At 36.6% G+C, this 24,765-nt stretch overlaps 1 protein-coding gene across 6 annotated transcripts in view; it reads left to right on the top strand.

Moving 5' to 3' along the window:
* Positions 1-2,426: 2,426 nt before the first annotated feature.
* CTNNA3 (catenin alpha 3) overlaps positions 2,427-24,765 on the top strand; it is a 1,674,060-nt gene continuing 1,651,721 nt past the window's right edge. For 2 of the 6 annotated variants that reach the window (XM_072756139.1, XM_072756136.1), the window contains exon 1: positions 23,817-23,960. Coding sequence is in view for 2 of the 6 variants with exons in the window: in XM_072756138.1 (XP_072612239.1) it covers positions 2,873-2,921 (49 nt within the window). In the remaining 4 variants the exon portion in view is untranslated. Of the gene's footprint in view, positions 2,922-4,352; positions 4,534-23,816; positions 23,961-24,765 lie in introns of those variants that run through there. The other 4 variants (XM_072756138.1, XM_072756135.1, XM_072756140.1 and 1 more) reach the window with 4 other exon arrangements.

Here is a 24,765-nt window from a genome sequence, read left to right as displayed (position 1 = left end):
TAACTTTAGTTATCTTTAGTAGGATTAGTGGGAATTCTTGATGATTGTGAGGGAAAAGAATGGATGAATGATGATTCCTAGGTTTTGGCTTAAGCATTTAGGAGATGATACCAATTACTAGGATATGAATGACAGAAGTAGATTTGAGAGGCATAATCAAAAGCTCGTTTTTGGGACATAATAAGTTTGAAATGTCTTTTAGCTAAACAAATGGAGAAGGCTGTTGGATGTACACCTCTGGAGCTCATGAGAGAGGTCCAGATTGGGGATACAAATTTGGAATTCTTTAGCAAATGGATGTATGATTGGCATATCTGGTGAGCTAATTTGCCTTCTCCAGTCTCTGATGTCACTTTGCTCTGTTGCTTCTCCCTTTCTCATTCTTGACTGACATATTGAGTAGGTTCCATAATTTTCCTACCACTTAGTACAGTGCTTTAAAGGTGGTGTAGTCCATTTTAAAACTTGTACTTTATTCCAGTTTAAATCTCATCTCCTTTTCCTTCAGCACTGACCAGATGTTTTCTCAAGAGACTTAGAAATGGGACGGGACAAGATTGATTTTTTTCACTGCTCCTGTTCTGGTATCTCTGTATCTGGTATCTCTCCAGAGGAGAGATCTAGTTGGCCTTGTTCCTCCAACTTTTCAATCCCCTGACTTTTTCTGTAGTGTTAGGGCTAGGAGAAGAGACAGGAGGCCAAGATCATGTAGCTCTTTTCTTAACTGCGTCTTAGCCCTAAATGAGGTGTCTGTCTTCAAATATTGGAAATTCGTTAGCATGCAATGTACACAGATGGCTTAAGTCTCTTTTATTTTGAGCTTAGTTGCCAATTCTGCACAATTGAGAAATCCCACCTGGCATCTTATTACAGATCTCTTTTAAAGCTGTAGGATTGGATGAGATACCCCTGAGGTGACAGTATGGATTTGGCCACACAGAAGTTGGTAGTAGACTTAAAAATAGCCCTCAGGGCAGGGAAGGGGACAGAAATGGGTTATGGAGTGAATGACAGTTGAAAATGTAGATAATTACGGTAAGTAGTTTATTTGGGAAGTATTTTGATGAAGGTAGCAGAAGCTAGGAGGAGCCCTAGAGTGAAGCTAATGTTTTTGTTGGCTATTTTTAAGTTAGAGGTCTTGTGGCATATTTTTGTGTGGATCATTAGAGAAAGGGTGATAATGTGGTACATGAAGTGATAATGAAGGAGCAGAGTTCTTGTGGGGGGCAGGGGAGAAGAGATCCAGAAGAGAAGAGATTATTAGTCTTTGATAGGAGCAAGGGTACTGCTTACATTGTAGTAGGAGGGAACCCAGAGAAGGTGGGACTCAGTGCTTGTGGTTTTGTAGATTTGATGATGAGAAGGCAATGGGGCATCTTCCCAGGTGGCTTCTGTTTTTTGTCTTTGAAACAGGAGAGGTGGTTAGTAGCTAATTACAGGGTAAGTGGGAAGGGAGAGTTGGGAAACATGTTTTTTTTTTTTTTTTTTTTTTTCAGCATAAAATACCTTTGAAACAGGAGCAGATTCATTTAGTTTCATCTAAAACACCTGACAAAGTGCCAGAACTATTTATCACACATTTTTTGAATAAGATACTTTTATGTATCACAGACAAATTATCCTTAGCTTTATTTTATTTTTTTTAAGATTCTTATTTATTTACTTATGAGAGATGCAGAGAGAGAGGCAGAGACATAGGCAGAGACATAGGGATCAGGCCCTGAGCCGAAGGCAGACGTTCAACCACTGAGCCACCCAGGTGTCCCATCCTTAGCTTTAAAACGCATCCTGAAAAGTGTTATAACTGTTCAGAAAATCACATAATTTTTTGAAACCTCAACCTGAAATTGTCTGAAACATTTTAAGGTATCATGTATAGAATAAAATGGACTCATGGTTCATGCAAAAGCTAAATTCATTCTTTAAGGTATTTTAATGAAAAGAAGAAAAGGTATTTTATTCTAGTTGAAGAACTGATTGTATCCTGGAGGGCTTATTTTCCAAGAGGGGCTACTGATACAGATGGAAATATTTTCTTTTGGAGGCCTCCCTTCTGTGCCTCTGATGTTCTAGCTGGCTCCTAACATAGGCTCCACATCAAGGGGCTTCTCAGTATATGTAGTTGAGTGACTTTGGGGCCAAAGACACACTTTTGATTACCTCAGGATGATTGCTACTACTGGTCTGGTTTATTCTCTCTCTTTTTTTTTTTTTTCCATCTCCTTTACCCCTAACCTTTGTTTGCTTGCAAGAGTGTGAGCCAAAATTTTAAAGTTTGAGAAGTATAAAGAAAGGAAACAAGTCAATAGGGAAGGAGAATAAATACTGAACAAGACTGGGCAAGGTTACAAGAAGGAATTAAAAAACCTGGAAGGGGGCCAGGGTGCAAAACACGGTGGCTATGTAGTTTACAGAAACTATTTAGTGTTCAGCATGCTTCAGTGATCACCCAGAGAAAGCCGGATTTCGCCGGTTTTGTCTGCTGCTCTATAGTTAGCCATGGAAACTTGACATAGGTGATCTGTATTTTTTCTCAGCCAGCTGATATAAATATAGGGGATTGTGGGGTTTCTGCCCATCAAATCTGACGTGATTTGAATTGCTAGGACGAGGACCTCTTGTGGCCGTAGTGGGAAATACTTCAACTGAAGCCTATCTCAGAGGTTACCTTTTTATGAGGCAATTAAAACAAGACAAAGCCTCTAGAGAGCTCTTTAAAAGTATCTTTCGGATACTTATAATATTTAATTGTTTTGATAACACCGAATACTGTAATTGTATTTGTATTTTATCTGTGAGAAGTTCAATATAATTTGAAGCATTTCAGATTGTATCCATTTAATTCACATATACCCTGAAAAACAGAAAGAATATGGGTTTTCATTTCCATTTTGCAGATGGGAAAGAGAGGTACAGAGCAGGTAAGTAACTTATTTGTGGTTTTACAGTGTGGGCAGAGTGGCTCGTAATAGAATTTGGATATCTTATCTTGGGTTCAGTTCAACAGTCTGGGTTTGGAAAACATTCATTATTAAGAGTCTAAAACAAAAACTTCTATTTTGCAAGTGTCAAGTGAATTCTTTATTCAAGAAAAGATGGATTGAGAGACATAAAACTTACTCTTTGTTTTCAGTGTGAAAAGAGGCTATTCCTAGATTCTCCGGGGGGAAAGAGCTGCTTTAAAAAAAATCTGGGAGGACAGTATATCAGCAACTAAGAATCTTTAGATACATGAAATGCCAATTATGCACATTTTAAAGAAAGCTACATGAAAATACAATTATTTGCAGATTTCCTTAGAAATAATATAAAATTAAGCCCCTTTCATCAGTGATTCTGACAGTCCCAGGACCCTGCGTTTTCTCTTGGCTCCCTAATATTTGTTCTAAGAGTGCCTGTGGAGCTAATAAACGAATGCCTTCTTTTTCTTTTTTTAATGTATTTTTTGACTTCTTTTTATTTTGAATTCAGCGTTTTAAGAACAAGAATGCCAAAAACTCAAATAAGTAGTTCTTTTGTTTATTTATTAAATATATTTTTAAAGATTTTAATTCCAGTATAATTAACATACAGTGGAGTAGTTCTTTTTAAGTTATCACCTATTGTTTTAGAAGCTATTGGAAAAAAGTTGCAGAAGTTGTAATGTGTAAGGAAATGTGGTATGAGTTCAAGTGGGGAGTAAAGGAACTGATGAAATGATAAAGCCTAAGGCAGGGATATGCAGGATGTGTTCTGGTGAATGATAGGCTATCGAGGAAAAGGATTTCAAAAAAAAGGAGGAGGAATGTGAAAAAGAACAGCCACAGGAAAAAGATTCTGTTGGAGAAGACTTTTTTGGTAACTTTAATACTGGTTTCATCTGTGGAGTTTTTGGTAAATCTTCACTGTACGAGCTTTACTGATAATTATGTGGCTCTGCATAAATTCTGGGAGCAGAGTGTGTGATACCTGGTGAGACAGGCAAGATTTCAGAAGAAAAACACTATCTCAGATATGACACATCATCCTGTGGTATTGAAGACACTGTATTTTACATAATTGATCTTTTGATATGTGGATTTCCTGGACTCCTTTATCCTTGCTTTATCATTTTTTTCACTCTCCATAATTCCAGCCATCAGGTTTAATTAGATGTAAAGAGGTCCTTATTTTGGAAAGGGACTAGAGAAATGCAAATCTAACTTATTCAGAGCTTCCTGACAGCTATGTTTGTAGATCTCTAGGCAAAGTATGTGTCTGGCCTTTTTCAACGAAGTATTTTCAGTAACAAGTTGTCAGTGAGGTCACTGACTAGCAGTTCAGGATTAGATACCACCCACCCTGGTTTGTAACCTCCCCTTTCTTTCTTATCCTGGGTGAATGACGCTCAGCTAAAGTGACTGCCCCACTGCCACTGCCTCTTAATTTGGTACTCTGTAACTCTGACTAAGAAGTCGTCGTCTTCTTTGTTTTCCCCAAAAAAACTCTTTCTGGAAAATTCCCTACAAGAGCCGAATTTTTAAAAACATTTACTTTATAGAAAGCAACAGAAAGGTAAGAGTCAAGTTTGTAAAGAGAAGAGCTGGACTTGAGTCCATTCTTGTTTCTGCATTGAATTGCTCTGCCTTAGTTATATATTGTAGGCTTAAAATGTGGGGTTTCCTTCTGGATTAAAGTACATTACATTATTATATAAGACGGGAATGTTTTGAGTAGTTATGATGAGAAATGTAGGCTTTCATGCTAATTTTAAAGTTATAAATAACTTTCGAACTAGTGCCAGGGGAAGCTAGTAGCCAAGGTCGTGCTTTGCATTCAGAGAGTTTCTGGCTATAAAAAGCCGATTGCAATACTGTGCAGGAAAAGATAAGATACGGCCTGGATGCTTGTGCTGGGTTGGGGCAAAAGGAAGCAAAGATAGAAAATGTTTGAAGGGATTTTACTTTCAACCAAAAGCTTGTTCACAGTAAATGGAAGATTTTTCAAATGAGATGGCAGCAAAAGCAGTAATTCCTGAATTTAATATTTGTCTCATGTATGTATTTTATAATTGGCAGTAAAATTAAGAGGTTGAGTTCTCTCAGAACTGTTTTACCACCACTTATAATCAAATAAAAATCACGTTATATAGGATGTAATAATCAGTAATATAAAGCGAAGGTCACTGTTTGATGGGATCTGAGTAACTGAACAGTTGCCTTTACTTGCAGCAGGACAGAACTGGAAGGGATGAGTTCAAAGAGAAACCAGAAGAAATTTAGTTTAGGCATCAGAAAATTCATTGATTGTATAAGTTTGAGTCACTGATCTACACCACTAAGAAAGCCTATTACAATGTCTTTGAAGATACATGAAATCCAATGATTTGCTTAGAACACACATATATGACAGACAAGATTTCTTTTTTCTTTTTGACAGACAAGATTTCAAATTAGCTTTGTTTCTGGGTTTGTGGTTAGCTTATTTAGACAGAATGAAAGCTCAACATATTGAAAATAGTTGTGATTTGGACATGTGGATTATCAACAGTTAAATTTGAATGGCACATTTGGATGTGCTATTAAAATTTCATTCTCCACTATAAAAAGTGACCTCAGTATTAGCAAAGGACAAATTTGTTCAGTGGAGACACCCAAAATACAGACAGTTTAGACACAGCTTTTTTGTTACCCTCCTATAAATTAGTCTGCATCTTCTTATTTGAGTAAATTATTGGGATTTTATAGTAAAACTTATTTTAATCATAAAAGTAATATGAGCACAGAAATTTGAAGGAACTGTAGGAATTATAGGAATTTTCAAAGCACAGAAAAAAATTACTTGTAATCTCATTGATGTATTCCTTTTAGTCTTTTTTTCTCTGCATGACTGACTTTAAAATGAATTGCAGTAATACTGTAGATAAAATTTGGGACCTTGCTTTTACATTTAACATTATACCAAAACATTTTCCATGTATATTTCCTATTTTACATAGATATTATTTTAAATTGCTGTGTAACCTTTTTTCCAAGTTAATGGATATAATTTTATTAATTATAATTTAATACCCAAGTGCTGTGGTAAATATTTTTGGGAGTGTATGTATGTATGTATGTATTTATTTATTTTTTAAAAGATTTTATTTATTTATTCATGAGAGACACACAGAGAGAGGCAGAGACACAGGCAAAGGGAGAAGCAGGCTCTCCGCAGGGAACCCGATGTGGGACTCGATCCTGGGGATCCAGGATCAGGCTCTGAGCCAAAGGCAGACGCTCAACTGCTGAGCCACCCAGGCGTTCCCCCCCTCCTTTTTTTTTTTAAGATTTTATTGAGTGTATGTATTTATTTTGAAGATTGTTTCTTTAAGCTGTATTCTTTTTTAAAAAATATTTTATTTGAATATCGTTGACACACCATGATACATGGGTTTTGGGCATATGACAATGATTCTACATCTCTATATGTAACGTTATGCTCACCACAAGTGTAGCTATTTTCACCATACAATGTTGTTGTATCATTGATTATATTCCCTATGTTTTTTATGCTTTTTATGCTTTTTATGCTTTTCCCTATGCCTTTTATTCCCATTACTTGTTAATTTCATAACTGGAAGCCTGTGTCTCTCACTCCTGTTTACCTACTCTCTCTTCCTCCAAGCACCTCGCCCCTCCCCCAGCAACCATGTGTTTGTTCTCTGTATGTATAGGTCTGATTCTTTTTTTTTTTTTTTAAAGATTTTATTTATTTATTTATTCATGAGAGATGCAAAGAGAGAGGCAGAGACACAGGCAGAGGGAGAAGCAGGCTCCCAGTGGGGAGGCTGATGTGAGACTTCATCCCAGGACTTGGTGGGGATCACGACCTGAGCCAAAGGCAGACGCTCAACCGCTGAGCCACCCAGTCGTCTCAGGGTTGTGAATTCTTAAAAAATATATTTTGCTTATATTGAAAATTTTTTAATTATGAAGTTTTCTTTTTCAGTGATATTTAGAGGAAGACCAAAGCTATGGAAGAATGGGAGTACCCTTTTCTAATTCCTATGAACTTCTGTTGTCATATTTTTATTTTTCCTTTGTGATAGAGAGATTAAGATTTGAGAAGTTGGCGGCTCAATCGTGCCTGAGGAGAAACTATGTGCTTTGTAATGAGGACTTAAAAAAATTGTGTTTACTTAAGGACCATTGGCTCATGGGAATGTTAGTCTAGAGACTCAAAAAGTGTGATTTTCACATTTTTGTTCAGATACTAGATTTTAAGTGACATGGTACTATGGGGTGGAACTCCTGAGTTTAGTCAAGTTGCAGATCTAATGGAAAGTGACAGATAATTGAGACTGCAGAATTTTTGAAAGTGAAAAGGACTATTAGCTATTGCACGTGATTTTCACATGCTTAATTACGGTTTTTAACTGTATTATTGGTGCCTGGGACACAGCCAATTTAATCTGCTACCAATTTAATCACTAACTTCCAGGATTTGAGAAATTATTTTGAGTTCCTATGTGCCAAATCATAAATTAGGTCAACTTTATTTGGCACCCCTACTCCTACCTCTTTTTCCTGTCTTTCTTATCCTAACCAGTGTACTTCTGCTTCAGGTCCCTCCAACAGTGGGGAAATAGATTTGATGACAGCAATGTTTAGTGCAAAGAAAGGTCTTCAAGTAGTGGAACTTGAGCACTTATGCCCTACTTTATATTAGCTGTATTCAAAATATGATCAGCAATTCTCAGTCTGTTACATGAAAGGAGAAAATAAGTTTCTAACAGAATTAAGTCTTCTACACTCTAAGACTTTGTAGCAAGACTTTTTAGATGAAGGAAGCAGTCATTGATTTACATTCTTACAGGCTACTTATATCATTGCAGACCTGGCTTTACATAGCATTGCTTAAATTACACCATACAGTATTTATCTCCTCAGTCTATGCATACAGGGTAAATAATTGGGATGGAGGTATACAATCAATTAGATAATAAATGAATGACCAGGTCTCAGTTGATGAGGTTTCTGGAGGTGGTATTAATGCAAACTGTCCCCAGGCAGGGTTGGCAAAAGTACTATATTGAGTCTACTCTGGTATTGGCTTTGGAATTAATTAATACACTCATTCTAGATGACTTGTATGTCAGACATTATTCTTAATGTTGGGGATAGATACTAGTGAATAAAGTAAGGCTTTGACCTCTAATGTGTGTTTGTTTGTGGCTAGTGATGAAGGAATCTTAAAAAAAAAAAAAAAACTGCTTTCTCTGTGCTTCTCCAGAAGAGGTATCAGTGTCTGTCTTAGTCCAGGGTTGGGGCTCCTTGGTCATGTTTCCATGGGAGTTTGCAAGGTTAACTTGCTTTTCAGTTAGATTCAGCAGTTCTATTTTCCCCATTATGAGATAACAAAGGAATGCTAGTTTTTCAGAATCAAATAACCTGTGATTAGCACTGTTGGTTGCCTATGCAATATCCATACATTACGTTCTTCTTGCTAGTTTACAGAATCCCAATTTAGGTCAAGAATAAGAGGGCATGATATACATATTGACCTGCCCCTCTCCCCCACTTAAGACAGTTACATTTAGTTAAGACAGATGCATACTAATTCATATAGACCTATTTCATTCTTTTCAAATTCATAGTATTTTACATGGATGTAGCATAATTCATTTAGCCGATTTTGTATTGATAGATGTTTGTTGTTTTTAGTAGTTTTAGTTTTTTCATGTTGCTGTGCTGTGATGGATATCCTTATTCTTGTATCTTGATGTACTTTTTTTTTTTAAAGATTTTATTTATTTATACATGATAGACACAGACAGAGAGGCAGAGACACAAACAAAGAGAGAAGCAGGCTCCATGCAGGGAGCCTGCTGGGGGACTCAATCCCAGGACCGCAGGATCACTCCCTGGGCTGAAGGCAGGAACTTAACTGCTGAGCCACCAGGCGTCCCATCTTGATGTATTTTTATGAGTCTATCTTTAGGATAATCTCATGGAAATAGAATTACTGAGTCTAAAGAAATGCTCATTTTATTTATTTTCAAATTTTTATTTAAATTCTAGTGAGTTAACATATAGTATAATATTGGATTCAGGAGTAGAATTTAGTGATTCATCACTTACATACAATACCCAGTGAAGACCCGGATGCACCTGTTTATGTCCCCTTTTTCCAAGACCAAGTTGAGGTGAAGAAAGGACACACAAGGCAGTTCATAAGATACCTGAAGGAGCGTAAGAGTAAAGTCTGCCTTCCAGTGGTTAAGAGACTTGACAGAGAGTACTGGGGAACGAACGTGCAAGCTATAGTGATGGCTCTGGAGTTAGAAAACGCATTACACAAGCTCCTGCAAGACCTGCAGAACTTGGCTTCTCAGAAGAATGAAACTGATCTCTTAGAATTCCTGAAAAGGTTCGTGGGTAAACAGAAGAGGAACATAAAATATCTGGAATACCAGCATAGCTATCAGAAGGAATTAGAAAGGCTGACTTCGAAGGAAGGCATGTCGGAACAGTTTGATGAAGCATCAGACAGACAGGCTTAACATCTGAAGGCAACACAGCAAGTCTTCCATCGTAGTAGTTCCCAAAAGCAGCTACTTAAAAATCTGGATCTCTATTTGACAGAAGACTGCTTTACTTTTAATAGTATCCCAATCTTCATTGTTGTACATGGAAATAAATTGGTTTTGCATTACCAAAAAAAAAAAAAAAAAGGGCTTCATAACAAATGCCCTCCTTAATACCCATCACCTATCTAGCCCATCCCCCAACCCCTTCCTTCCATCAACCCTCAGTTTGTTCTCTATTGTTAAGAGTCTCTTATGGTTTGCTTCCCTCTTTCTCACTCTCTTTTTCCATTCCTATATGTTCATCTATTTTGTTTCATAAATTCCACATATGAATGAAATCATATGATATTTGTCTTTTTCTGACTGACCTCTAGCTCCATCCACGTTGTTGTAAATGGCAAGATTTCATTCTTTTTGATGGCTGAGTAATATTCCATTGTACATATATACCACCTCTTCTTTATCCATTCATCAGTTGATGACACATGGGCTCTTTTCATGTTTGACTATTGTTGATAATGCTGCTATAATAATCAGGGTGCATGTACCCCTTTGAATCTGTATTTTTGTATCCTGTGGGTTAATACCTAGTAGTGTAGTTCTATTTTTAACTTTTTGGGGAAGCTTCATATTCTAGAGTGGCTATGAGAGTTTGAAAATGCTCACTTTAAAATTTAAGAATTACATTTAATTGGAAGTATCAATCAAAGGGTTAAGAGTATGCAAAATTTAGAATTTGACAGATATTGTCATATTTCTATTCAAGAAATTTGTATCAATTTATATTCTCACTAGCTGTATGCTGAGAGCTTATTGTCCACAAATCTAACCAGCACTGATGATATTCTTTCAAAATTTTCACTTTTGGGGCAGCCCCAGTGGCTCAGCAGTTTAGTGCTGCCTTCAGCCCAGGGCATGATCCTGGAGACCCAGGCTCACTGCATGGAACCTGCTTTTCCCTCTGCCTGAGTCTCTGCCTCTCTCTCTCTCTCTCATGAATAAATAAATAAAATCTTTAAAAATTTTTTTTCACTTTTGACAGTCTGATAGGTAAAAATGATATCATGTTCTTTTGATTTGCATTTAATTAATTATGAGTAATGTGTAATTTAAAAATAATTATTAGTCCATTGTATTTTTTTTACATAAATTGCCTTTTTGCATTCTTTGTCCATTTTCTTTCCATAGTAAATTAAGCAAATTAACCTTTTTTTTGTCTGTTTAGTGCATTGTATTTCTCCCCAATTTGTTGTTTGTTTTTTGACTTTTATGTTTTATTTTTAAATAATGCAGAAAATAAAATATTTTTGTTTTCAAAATTTTAAACCTCTTTATGACTTCTGGATTTTGTGTTTTCTTTATTTTTTTATTTTTTAAAAATTATTTAAGATTTTATTTATTTGAGAAAAAGAGAACATGAGCAGTGTGGGGGAGGGAAGGGCAGAGGGAGAGGGGCTTAGCAGGGAGTCTGACCTGGGGTTTGATCCTTGGACCTGAGAATGTGATCTAAGCCCAAGGCAGATGCTTAACTGATTGAGCCACCCAGGGGCCCCTTTTGTGTTTCCTTTAAATGACTTTTTGCTTTAACTAGTATGCATAAATGTATTACAGATAATTTCCCTTATATTTTCTTTCAGAATTTTAGTCTTTGCTACATCTGGAGTTGGTTTTGAGCAAAGAAGTGAGGCTAGGAGTCAGTTTTATGTTAAGTTTTCATCCAAATGTTTATTCATTTGATCCAATATGATTTAAGAATAACTCTTTTCCCTGCTAATTTAATACCATCTTTATCATAAGCTAAATTTATAATTAGAGTCTGTTTTCCAACCTTCTTTTCTGTTACAGTAATATTTGTATCTAATTTTTATCTAATTCTTATTTTTTTGTAAAAGATTTTATTTGTCAGAGAGAGAGATTGAGAGAAAGAGAGAGAAAGAGAGTGTGCATGAGCACACAAGCAGAGGGAGTGGCAGGTAAAGGGAGAAGCAGGATCCTCACCAAGCAAGGAGCTTGATGTGGGACTCAATCCCAGGACCTTGGGATCATGACCTGAACTGAAGGCAGATGCTTTACCGACTGAGACACCTAGACATCCCCAGTCCTTACTTTTTAAATAATTTCACTTCATGACATGTTTTAATACCTGGAAGGATTAATTCTCTCTTACTTTCCACCCCCGCCCCCAAGATTTTCCTAGATATGATCACATAATGTTCATTTCTAGATGAATTTTAGTGTAACGTTTTATCTGGTGGTTGGACACAGCTGACATTCAGATGGTCTTTTGAGACCCAGATCCTAGGCTGGTTATTTTGGATTTGCCTCTTTGACCAGATGTGTTCAGGCCAGAACTGTACCACCATCCAGCTTGTATGCTTAAAAAAAATCTTATAAAAATATTCTTTTAAACTGAATTAGTTAAATTTACACATTTATTTTTAGTTTTAACAAAGAGTGCCTTAGCTACAGTTCTTTACTGCAGCCAAGAGTCTACAGAGTTTCATAAATGATATTAGATAGTTCGTGGATTCTCTAGGAGACCCAGAGACACAGCCAAAGATGAAGCAACAGGGAAATTGTCCAACTGTACCTGAGAGACAGTCCTGCAGATGTGCTAGCTTCCACCATTCTGGATTCTCGGTCTCGGCACCAGAAGCCCCACCACAGCTTTCCCAGGAGTTGTCTGATGCCTGTGGCCTTTTAAAATCTCACCCAAGCTGTATTTGGTTTTTGAAATCTAGAGGAGTAAAGCTGGGCCAGAGCTGGAAGGGATGTTAGCAAACCTATAGCATCTGCCATAGAGGATTGTGCAACGAAAGTAAATCTTCCTCCTGCCCTGACCCCAAAAACTGCTATTAGTTTCTGCTGCAAATTAAAACAAAGGTTAATGTATCATTATATATCAGTACATATACATTCACTCTTTATCATAGCTGCCACTTGGTTGAATTTAACCAATTTATTGCCCTGTGCTATGCTGGAATATTTTAATGTTATTTCTGTTTATCAGTTGAAGACTGTTATTGCCTAGTAAGGCCATACAAAGGGTTAAAATATGAAGTACTTTTGTATCCCTTCTCATCACTACTAGTAGCCTTCCTCTACTTGGCCTCTTGTCTGGGACCTTCCTTAGACCCAGCAATTAAAAGATAAGCAGTTGGCACAAAAGGCGCCTTCTAAGACTCAGTTGTAGGCTAAGCTCTGGTTGGGACCTGAGCCATGCTGTTGGTTAAATATTTTTAGTATCTTCTCACTGATAGGCAAATGATGTCCAATTGGATTTTGTATATTTCTAAGGCTTTTCCTGACCCTCTGTCAGGAAATATGTGACAACTTATTTAGTCCCTAATTGACGCACATTTTTAGGTTGTTTCTAGCTTTTTGGTTACCACAAACAATGCTGCAGTCCTTGACATGCATCTTTATACACATGTTGAGATTTCCAAAAGTGGCATTGCTTTATCTAAGAATTACTTTGTGCATATAAAATTTTATGCATATCAGTGTGCCTTCAAGAGAGGTTTTACTGATATATACTCAGACCAACAGTTAATGAGACAGCTTATATTTCTTTATCTTGTGAAAGATTTCATAAGAGATTTTAAAAATGTTTTAATGAAACTAATTTACCCTCTTTAGTAATGATATAAGAAAAAAGAAAAGAAAATTAAATCACATTTGTATGAGTGGCTCTTAATGAAACTATACCAAGATATCATTAGATCATTGTTCTCTTCTAATTAATAAAATTTTGATACTGTGTTAAAATTTTCTGGGGACCAATATCAAATTTACTGGTTTTAATTTTTAGAATCTACCTTTCTGATATAGTTCTCAACACCGTGATTACTCAAAGATGCAAACAATAATTCTTTGATGATATATGCAAAATTTTCACTGCTCTGTAATATAGTGGTTCTTAACCCAGGGTCCTTTTTACTCCCCGGGGGGACATTTGGCAATGTCTGGAGACATTTTTTGGTTATCACAAGTGGGAGGCTGGTACTAATGGCATTTAGTGGGTAGAGGCCAGGGATGCTGTTAAACATCCTACAACACACAGGACAGCCTCCCCAACAAAGAATTATCCAGCCCAAAATGTCATTAGTGCTGAGAGTGAGAACCCTACTGGAATAGATGACACCTGGAAATGAACATTGATCTAAACAGTTACACAGTCCTTCATTGTCTTTTGTCTTGTTTATCAATTTATTCTCAAGACTGTTGGCACAATCTTTCTGTTGTAAAGAGCATTTTCCTTGGTAGACAGGATGAAAGCAAATGCAAAATACTGTGATTTTTCCTTTCTCTCTGTTATTTGTCAATATCATGACAAATGGGCATTGTACCTTTCTCGTCGTTCTTTCTCAAGTACAGCCTAAAGGTTTTGTATTGTTTTGAAAAAAATTTTTAAAGGATTTTATTTATTCATAGAGACACAGAGAAAGAGAGGCAGAGACCCAGGCAGAGGGAGAAGCAGGCTCCATACAGGAAGCCTGACATGGGACTCGATCCCAGGTCTCCAGGATCACACCGCAGGGCTGCAAGCGGCTCTAAACCGCTGCGCCACTGGGGCTACCCCTGTTTTGAATATTTTTCATGTCTCTGCTCATCCTAGGTTTAGTCCACTTTGTAAATAAACCAATACCATACTGATGTTCATTCTTATCTTTACTTTCTTCCTTCTTCTCTTATATGTTCTTTAAAAAATCTCAGCTCTTCAGAAAGCTCTTTCTATACCACACTGAGTTATATTTATGTATGTTCTTTCCTGTATTTTCGTCATATAATTGCAGTAGTGGGCTTTATTTTTTGAGCTATCTTTCATCGTAGAATCTCTGACTGGAACATCCTTACATTTTCTCTGAACTGCTAAACAATCTAAGATACTTGTCTTATTTGCTTTGTGTTTTCTTCCTTGGCTCTAATGAACTCTAAGGTGATATGTTCAGTTTTCCCCAAGGTTCCTGTCACTTTCACTTCACTAACATATTTCTCTTTGTTGGTAAGAATTAAGTCTAGGGCAGCAGTTCCATTCCTTGCTTCTTTTGCTCTTTGAATGATCAAGTTCTCTCTTGCTTATAGAGAGGCAGCAGATGAAGGAGAGGAGTGATTTCTCCAATTGTGATTTTTAAAAATTAATTTATTGTCTTTTTGGTTTTGCTGATTTTTAAAAGTTTTAAATCTTTGCTAGGTCTCTTTTTATTTGACCTCTCACTTGAGTCAGTTTTCTTTTCATTTTATTTTGTCTCTACATCACTTCTGTTCTAGAATTTATGTGTTTGGGTATTTCACTGAGAGCACAGTGTAGATATATTCTAAATTTTGTTTTGAGGATAATTTCCCTTGGTATCTTTTATTTTTTTAATTAATTAATTAATTAATTAATTAATTAATTTATGAGAGACACAGGGAGAGAGGCAGAGACACAGGCAGAAGGAAGAGCAGGCTCCATGCAGGGAGCCTGATGCAGGACTCAATCCTGGGTCTCCAGGATCACACCCTGGGCCAAAGGTGGCGCTAAACTGCTGAACCACCCTGGCTGCCCTCCCTTGGTATCTTTAAGACATTGTCTTACTCCTATGTTATATACTCTTTTAATTTTGGATTTTTTTTCCTGTCTGCTTATTTTTGAAAGATGAGATTTATTTGGTGTTTGTCATAAGGGAGATATGTATATCTTCTTCGAGCTTCATCACTATCAACTTTGAATTACAGAATTTCTCACTTAAATTTTAAATCTCGTCTTTCTTAAATCTCCGTACATTTCCGGGCTACAGGAGGTACATATCCACTGGGCAACTCCTATTATTTGGTCCTCTATTTGGAGGTGAATTTAACCCTAGATAATTTAAAGAAATTAAATTAGATTCATTTAGACTCCTTTTTCTAAAAGAGATGCATAAAACCTCATCTCTAGAATATCCTTCTGCCATTGTTTTTCTTGTGTCTTTGCCCCTCCTGTTGGGGCTGTCATATCTCAGGGCAACATATGTCATTCTTCCTTTGTCTCCTTGTATCCCATATTGCATTTCTGGGAACTAAGATCTTCCAGCAGAGTGTATTTAGAGATGTATTGCTGGGAGGTAACCAGGAATCACATTTGGCTATCTAAAAATCAGCTCCTGTGCAGTAATGGGGTCAAGAACTGTTTTTTTTTTTCGGTTGGCTCTGTCAACCTCATTTCTCTGATAGGATGTCAGGATGTGAGCTTCTGGTTCTGTGGCTGCTTTAAATTGAGGTACAAGAGAGTTTTAGTTGCCCCTCCCCACAATTTGTCCCATTCATGAAATATGGAAATTAGAGTGACCAGATTTAGCAAAATACAAGACACACAGATTTGAATTTCAGGTAAACAAGCAGTATTTTTTTAAAGTATAAATATGTCTCAAATATTGCATACTTATGCTGGAAAACCATTCATTGTTTATCTGAAATTCAAAGTTAACTGGGAATTTTGTATTTTTATTCAGTAACCATAAGGTTCCCCCAGTGTTTGCAGATCATTATGAGATATTTATCCTTTTGTGTCTAAGGTACTGGTGTAAGAAGGTCTTTTTCTGGTTTGATAAAGTTGTCCTTTCCAGTCTTCCTTCACCTGCAGGGCTGGTCAAAACTGGAGGACTGGAGAAATTTGTAAAGAGTCCAGGGGCCTTCAGAGAGGAAAAGAATGAAGACCTGGACTTCTTTCTTTTATAGTGTATTCATTATAGAAACTTCTTAATGGGTTGAGCTGGTCCTGGATAAGAAAGGACTTGGTAAGAAAGAACATTAGAGACCTTACACTAAGAATGCTTTTTGTGGCCTGCATGACCTGGTGGGAGAGGCTGTTTGGGCTTGTGGGTGATGAAGCAGAAGGAGGCCTTCCTGACTCAACCACTGTGTTTGGCAAATTGAAGCTCTAAGCATGGATGTCATTCCATACCTCTGAGAGAGCAGGCTGGTTCTTTCTTGAAGAATCACTGTGGCCAATGTTAGTAATGGTAGCAGCAAAGGCAAGAATGCAGCAGGCGAAAAGGTCACACTGGACTTCAGGGGATCAATTTTCGTCAGTGAAGTGTGTGCTGGAAGCAGAACGCTAGCAGCTTTCAACAGGGCCCATCTGTATTCTAATCATATTCTCTAGTTTTCTGTCTCTGAGATATGGGGGTCAAGAGACTCCTGGAGTTCTTGAACAATTTGAGGGATTAGAGAGATACTGGATTCCCTGTCAGTCTGGCAATTGGGAAGTAGTTTTAGTTTGTATTTTTCCACTTGCCCTTCTGTATTTTTGTTGTTGCCATGGGAAGAACATGCTTCTGGTAGCCTACTTGTCCAGGGAGGACGAGAAACATGTAGAACAGATTTTGATTCCAAAACTGGATCTTGGAGTAAGCCCAGCCAGGCCCGTCGTGGATTAGCCAACCTAACCACCAGCCAACCTAAAAATGCACAAGAGAGAATAAATGTTGTTTTGTGCCACTGAGCTGTAGGGTATTTTGTCATGTGGTATTAATATGGAAATTGCAACTCATAGATCATTAAACAAAAATGGTTTAGTGAAAGATTTTAGAAAGAATTCTTAAAAAGTTAATAAGGAAAAGAACAATAGAGAAATAGGTTAATGATAAGGGAAAAAGTAATTCAGAGAAGAGAATATTGGAATGACCAGTAAATAAATGAAAAGATATTTAGCTTGTTTCACTAGTTACTAGGTAAATACAGATTAAAATAATGATGGGGCACCTTATACTTATTATATTGGTAGAAATTAATGTATGGTAATCACCTGGTATCTGTAAAGATGTGAAGAAGATGGAACTTTCATATACAGATGGTAGAATGTTTATGGATACAAAGAGACACATATTAAGCAGGGAGAGGGTATTTTTTTAAATTTTTATTTATTTATGATAGTCATACAGAGAAAGACAGAGAGAGAGGCAGAGACACAGGCAGAGGGAGAAGCAGGCTCCATGCACCGGGAGCCCGACGTGGGATTCGATCCTGGGTCTCTAGGATCACGCCCTGGGCCAAAGGCAGGCGCTAAACTGCTGTGCCTCCCAGGGATCCCCGGGAGAGGGTATTTTCAAAGACTATTACTGGCAAATGAATTTTCTATAGAATATATAGGGAATTCTTAGAAATCAGTGAGGAAAAACAGGCAGCCTGTGAGAAAAAGGGGTAAAAAGTACTGCTAAGCAGTTCACAGAAGGGATACTTGAATGGCTGGCTCGTCAGCCCAAAACAGATCACCAGTGACATTGGTAATCAAAAATGCAATTAAGTTAAAACAACAATCAGATCCACTTTTGTACTTCTTGTGTTGGCAGGAGTTGAAATGTCATACAATATCTTGTTCTGGGGACGAGATGGGAACACGTGAACCAACATATTCTGCTGGTGGTGTTGTTTTGAAAGACCAATTTGGTAATATTTGTTGAAATTAAATGCTCAAATGCATTCTGACCCAGAAATTCTACTTTGAATTGTATTAGTCTGCTAGGGCTGCCATAACAAAGTATCAAAGACTAGTTAAACAATAGAAATTTATTTTTTTGTAGTCTAAAGGCTAAAGGTCCAAGGTCAAGGTGTTGGCGAGTTTGGGGTCTCTCTACTTGGCTTATCAATGGCTATCTTCTTGCAATAACATGATTATCCCCCTTTGGGTGTCTGTCCTAATCTCTTTTTATAAGGACACCAATCCTATTGGATTAGGCCCCACCCCAGTGGCCTCATATTAACTTAATCACATCTTATAAGGCTCTAGTTCTAGATACAGTCATACTCTAAAGAATAGAGAGTCAGAATTACAGACATGAATTTTGGGGAGGATGAACTTCAGCCCATAATAGAGTGTATGCATTAGAGGGACTCTTGCATATCTATACAAAGAAGCATGTATGAGAATGTCTATTATAGTGTTGTTTACCATAACAAAGAGTTGGATAGTACCTGAATGTTCTTGAATAGAGATATGGACAGATAAATACGCTATAAATACATCTGATAGAATTCTACACGTGGAAAATAAACTAAATCAATTATATGAATTGGGAACTAATTTTTCTCAAATAACAAGGAGTCTGTAGGTTCAGAGCTGATGACGGACCTGAGCTCTTTCTGTACTTTTGCTCTGTCATCTTTCCTTCTTAGCTTTGCATCATATCCAGGCATCATATCAGAGACAGAAGGAGGGGAGAAGGGTCATAGCAACATTATCTGATTTCCTTTTTATAGGGAAAGAAAAAGCTTTGCCAGAAGACATCTCAGCAGAGGTCTATCTGCTATACCTTGTTGGCATGCTATTCTCACATGCCATTCTGAGATGCAGAGAAGTCTGGGAAATCTAATGTTCTGCTTCCAAAGCTATGAAAGGCAAGGGAGACTTGTGTTGCTTGTGCAAACGTGTGGTGTTTAACACATATATGTGTAGTTCAACATGATAGACCATGAAAGCATAATGTTGGGACAGGAAGAGACAGAGACACAGACAGAAACATAAAAACAGAGAGGGGGAGAGAGAGAGACAGAAACAGAGAGAGAGAGCAATGGAAAGAGAGAGAGAGAGATGTAGAGAGAGGAAGTCCAACATTGAAAATTTGAGAGTCCATACACACATAAAGCTATATATCATTGTAAACATGTACATCAGAAGAGTTATAGAAAGTTGATTAGGAAGGTAACCATTAACTATTACACAGTGGATACCTGTAGAAAGGGAGGAGGGGAATGGAACTGAAGCAAGGGATGTAGAATATGACTATAAAAAATAAAATAAAACAGGCTTTTCATAGACTAGTTCCATCAGTTGAACTTTATCTGTGGAGCATGATTAATTGTGTCAACCTAATTCTGTGGTCGTAAGATCCAGGAGAAAGAAGGCTGGGATGGCTTGGGGCATGAATGTGTGAGTTACTCAGACTGTTGGGCATGGTTATTAATATTTAGAGTTGCAGAAATGTGAATCACTATGCTTATGATGGAGTTTAATTATTTTACCCTCCTCTGTGATAAGCCTTATTCTTTTCAGTACAATTGGAGGCCTGATAGGAATGTTGGTATCGTTTAAGCTTAGTGAATATAGCAGGTGTTCTTTGGACAATTTAGGGATATTATGAGTCTTGCAAAATTGATTGTCTTTGTACATATATTTCTTTTGCTCTACAATGCAAAATTAGTATATTTGACTTTTAGAGAGCCAGTGGGGGACATGAGTAAAATAAACATGTCCTCTTGGTAGTGAAATCCATCATTCTCTAGTTTTCTGTTATTATCTTTGGAAGCAGAGTGGGAGAAAGGATTTCCTTCCCCTTGCTCTAATGCAGCCTCAGCCAGTGATGCTGTCTGCTTTGGAATGAAGTGTCCTGGCCCAATTCCATAAGTCTTACATGGGAACAAGACACTAGAGGTTTCTATTTTTTACTTATTGTTGTTCTTTTGCTTTTAGTTCAGTATTCTGTCCTTTCACCATCCCGTGTCTAATTCTCTAAATAGATCCTTTATTAATATGTGTTAATGTACTCTTCTTTTTTCTTTATTTAGAATTTGTTACAACTTTGGAAGCAGAGCTTAAGCTCTTCCATTTTGGAATATGTTTCCTTATTACCTAATTATAAATTACCATCATGGATGGGGTAGATGACTTCCCTTGGTGAAATGGATTCAATTTGCTAAATAAAAATGCGTAGACTTAATGATTCTTCATCCATTTTGACATCAGATAGCAATTTGTTTGCTATCTCTCACAGCAGCCTTCTAAGACTCAATGGCATTTTGCTTTGGAAAAGTAAAATTCCACAAAAAGGGAAGTATCTTCCACATAATAACAATAATCAGTGATTATTTAACACTGTGCATAGCACTCCATTAGATTCTGTGACTAATTAAAAAAACGATTTTATTTATTTATTCATGAGAGACACAGAGAGAGAGAGAGAGGCAGAGACACAGGCAGAGGGAGAGGCAGGCTCCCTGTGAGAAGCCTGATGCAAGACTCGATCCCAGGACCCTGAGATCATGACCTGAGCCGAAGGCAGACGCTCAACCACTGAGCCACCCAGGTGTCCCTGTGGCTAATTTTTATAAGCAGTTCTTCATAGCAACGTTGTAGGTCTCATTTCACAACATGGGAAAAACAGAATAAAAGTGATCAACATAGACATCAGCAAGCAAAGTAGACCTTGAATTTGAACCCGGTTTTCTCATGTTTCTGCTTGTTCTTTTCATTTCTCACCTTCTCTTCCTATTCCTAATGGGCACTTGTTTTGCAAAGTACTATCCTTGGCTGCCTTATCTTCCTCTTCTCTGAACCTTGGAAGAACTCATTTAGTCTCATGGTTTAGGGCATAACATGGATGCATAGTTACCATATCTCTTTTTCTAAGCTTAATATTTCTCCTGGGCTTCAAGATTCTGCATTTCAGGTGCCCATTCGATATTACCCATTTTTGCACATGCCACTTAGACCTCAGACTCATCCTACCTAATGTGTGTCGGAGTCAGAGCTTTCTCATTGGTGTGAATATTATCTGTTATGAGCCCACTGCAGTAGTTTAGGGAATTAGTAAGTAGCTTTCAATATAAACTGAAATATATTAAAAAAACCCACAGAAAATAAAATATATAAAAAGTGTATTGAAAATTCAAATAGAACATAAAATGTATGGAGGCATTTTTGCTAAAAGTAAAAAGGATTATTTAAAATAGTATCTATTCACTAGTTATTCAATGTCCCCCTGCTGCATGCATTGTTGCTGAAAAATTTTTTTTAGCCACAAATAGAATTGCGGCTAACAAGGCCTTTAGATGTAGGTTCCTAAGGCACTCAGGGAAACCAAAAATTGCTGATTGAAACATACTTCAGGAGAGCCTGTGTCAGGAACCAAACTCACAGTTGGAAAGTAAAGTGATTAGATGAAATTAGGTAGTTAGATGAAAACAAAATTAGGTAGTTAGATGTCCGTTATCTGTATATTCTAAAATTGGATGTTTTTAGATTTTTTTTTGGATTGGCAAAAATGACAAGTAAATTACTTGCAAAACTGACTTTTCAGTTTTCTTATGGAGGCATAGCTTATAAGTTAATTTGAGAAGTAATTCTAAGTATCTCTTTTATATTATAGGGAATGTATCAGTTCAGAAAATTAAAGATACAAAATTTCTTGGAAGAACCCATAGAAGTTGAAGAGATGTTATACTTTATTTCCAAGTATAAAAGATGATTTTTACATGGCTACCATTAGTTATTATATGAGGAAAGAAACTGCCCCATTCAGTTACTAAAAATGATTTTATAGAGTAAGGAACTCAGCAGTTGCTTTCATTATCAGAAACAGAATTTTCTTTTAAAGGAAAAGAAACTATAATTTCCTATTTTGAATGACAATTGAGGAAGAGAATGATTATTTCTTTTTTCTTTGTAAAATTTAATACTTGGGCATAAAGCATGTATCATTAGTGGTAAGTCCAGGAGCATGAAAAGAGAGATCACTCTTTGAGCCTTTAGATCTGTTTTATTTTTACCAAGTTAACTTAGTAAACTTAATGTTTGTGACAATAGCTTAAGAGAAGCATAGAAAATTTTTATCTTCAGTCAAGATAAATTTGTGGTAGTTAATGATTTTGGCTATTTAGATTATAAAATCTTTATTTTTAGAGTAAATCAGGCAAATCAATGTTCATGCTATTCCAAATTGAATTTGTAAAAAAGAATTTGTAGCTTGCATGAAGACATTGTTAGTCGTAACATTGTATGCTCATGAGAAATATAGTAATGTTGTGATAACAGGAACCCTGTCTTCTAAAGTTAGCCTGTGGCTCCTAATATATAATGGACAAATAGCAAATACCAAACAAAGCATTTAGAAAATATTAAACAGTTTACAACTGTATATGTAAATTTGAAGAGAAATTATTTTGTATTATAGTGTAGTTTTATTTTCTTTGGCATTTGTTTTAGATTTTCTAAAGGGACTTGGAATCTTTATGTAAAACTTTGTTTCTTTGCTTGCTTCCTCCGCCCCCCCCAAAAAAATCTAGGATTGTGGAAGTCATTTTGATCATTGAACCAAATTCTGCTACTTCTTAGCCTTTCTTTCACTACCATTTGGATGGTAGTGAGCTGGGAGAGGAAGAAATAATGGTAGACTTTGTCAGAGATGAGAAGTACTAAACATTAACATAGGCTATGTGAAAATCAAGAATAAAATGGGATATTTCTAAACACATTTAATAAGGAAAGTTGAGATGGTGTGTCCCAGTTTGTAGTTCAAGTATAAAAATAAATGTCATTGGAGGCAATATTGTGGACTTTCTGAATCAAGTGATACCCTCTGCTGGCTAAATTAGGGATTGCGTTTAAAAATAAGTAGCCCCCCCCCTTTTTTTTTCCTAATAGGAATGATTGCTATAAAAAAGGATTGAGCAATGCAGAGTGTTGTAAAATAATATAGAAAAAATTATGTACGTGAAGAGTGAAGCCAGTGTACCCCTTAAATAAATATTTTCTGAAGTGAAACTAATATGGAAATAGCCATTATTGAAATTTCCTAATCTTTTGATCTACTTTTTTTTTTTTTTTAAGATTTTATTTATTTGAGAGAGTGTGAGCTAGTGTGAGAACACGTGCAGGGGGAGGGGCAGAAGAAGAGGGAGAGAGAAACAGATTCCCTGCTGAGCAAGAGTGCAGGGCAGGGCTGGATCCCAGAAACCTGGGAGCATGACTTGAGCCAAAGGCAGTCACTTAACTGACTGAGCCACCCAGGTGCCCCTTTTGATCTATTTTTTAACCACAGAAGTAGACCGTAAGAAAGAAACACAGCAGGGGGCAAACTACTGGGCTTTCCTACCCCTATTTCTGGTAGTAACTCTGACATTTAATTTACTTTCATCAGTTAAATTACTTTGCAAGAGTGATTGGCAAAAATATGAATCAGAACTACTTTTCTCCAGGTACCCTGACTTAATTTCTGCTTAAAATAATTGAAATATTCTTAAGTCATTTAGAAGTTTGATAAGTTCCAGGAGGTATCATATAGCGTGTCTGTTTCACATTTTTTCTTTCAAATAAAAAATTTAAAGCTGCTTTGGAATTTACAATATTTTGGGAACGTAATGCACACAAAAGTTATGTTTAAAAGCTTATACTGGACAATATATCATTATTTCATTGCAGATTTGAAAAATATAATTTTAAGTCTGATTCTGCTGTTTGATGTCGGTCTTCATTAGTGTATTGCTTTAAGAGCACCCATCCCCCCTTTCTGCTTGAGCCACTGTGTCCTGTCAGTCATCCTGAAATACACTAGGGTGCTTGTCAGGCTCTTTGCTTACAGATGCATCATAAGCCAAATTGTGAGCTGTAATAGTGGCACTGAATTTCTAAGTACAAGAAATTGCTTAGACAATTGACTTAGTATCTGTGTATGGGCAATACTCTGTCCTGCATTAGGTGAGTGAAGTGTCAAACTTTTTAAGATCAAATTTTGCTGTGTAAGGCAAATCCTATAATAATAGATTATCTGTTGCTTGGTTAGATAACTTTGGGGGAAATAAAAGGACATTATTTCTATAAAATGGAATGAATAGAAGCTACTCTGCTATGCATTTATTGCTTTTATAACTAATTTTTCTCATAATAACACTAAACTCTAAACTACTTTATGAAAGCTCCAATTTTATAAATGCCTACTTTTTCAAATAGATTAGGAGGCATTTCAGATTTAGATAAAAATATGATTCTTTTAGACGTTTTTTCTTTCACAACAACTCAGGCGGACTCAATTGAGCAGAGGCTCTGTTCTGCTATTTGGAGTGTTTATTAGTGATTTTAAAAATAGCGCTAAAATGAATGCTCATGTGCCAATGCCCAAAATATAGTAGTGTTACATCAGAGCACTTAAAAATTCTTGCTGTGTAACTGAGCTATTACTATTTGAGTAACCATATTTGCAAGGAACTGGAAGCTTTACATTCTTTACACATTAAAGTTGTGTAGCAAGCAGTTTCTTTATTTGTGCAAACAATTTAATTTCTGTCATGGGCCTCTAAACTTAACTTGCGCATGGATGTTTTTCCTGTATTTTTTTGTATGTAGCCTTTAATATCTTCAAACAACATTGATAAAAGCAAAAAGGAAGGAACTTGGATTTTGATAGTTCCATGTTCAATATGGTAGAGAGTAGTTGAGAGGCAGCAAGGAGTTAAGTTTTAAGGCTTTATCTAATGTAAACAAGAAAAGATTGCTTTTGCAGATA

Source organism: Vulpes vulpes, chromosome 4, assembly GCF_048418805.1.
Source record: "Vulpes vulpes isolate BD-2025 chromosome 4, VulVul3, whole genome shotgun sequence".
Lineage (NCBI taxonomy): Eukaryota > Metazoa > Chordata > Mammalia > Carnivora > Canidae > Vulpes > Vulpes vulpes.
This window is presented reverse-complemented; position numbering and strand designations above follow the sequence as displayed.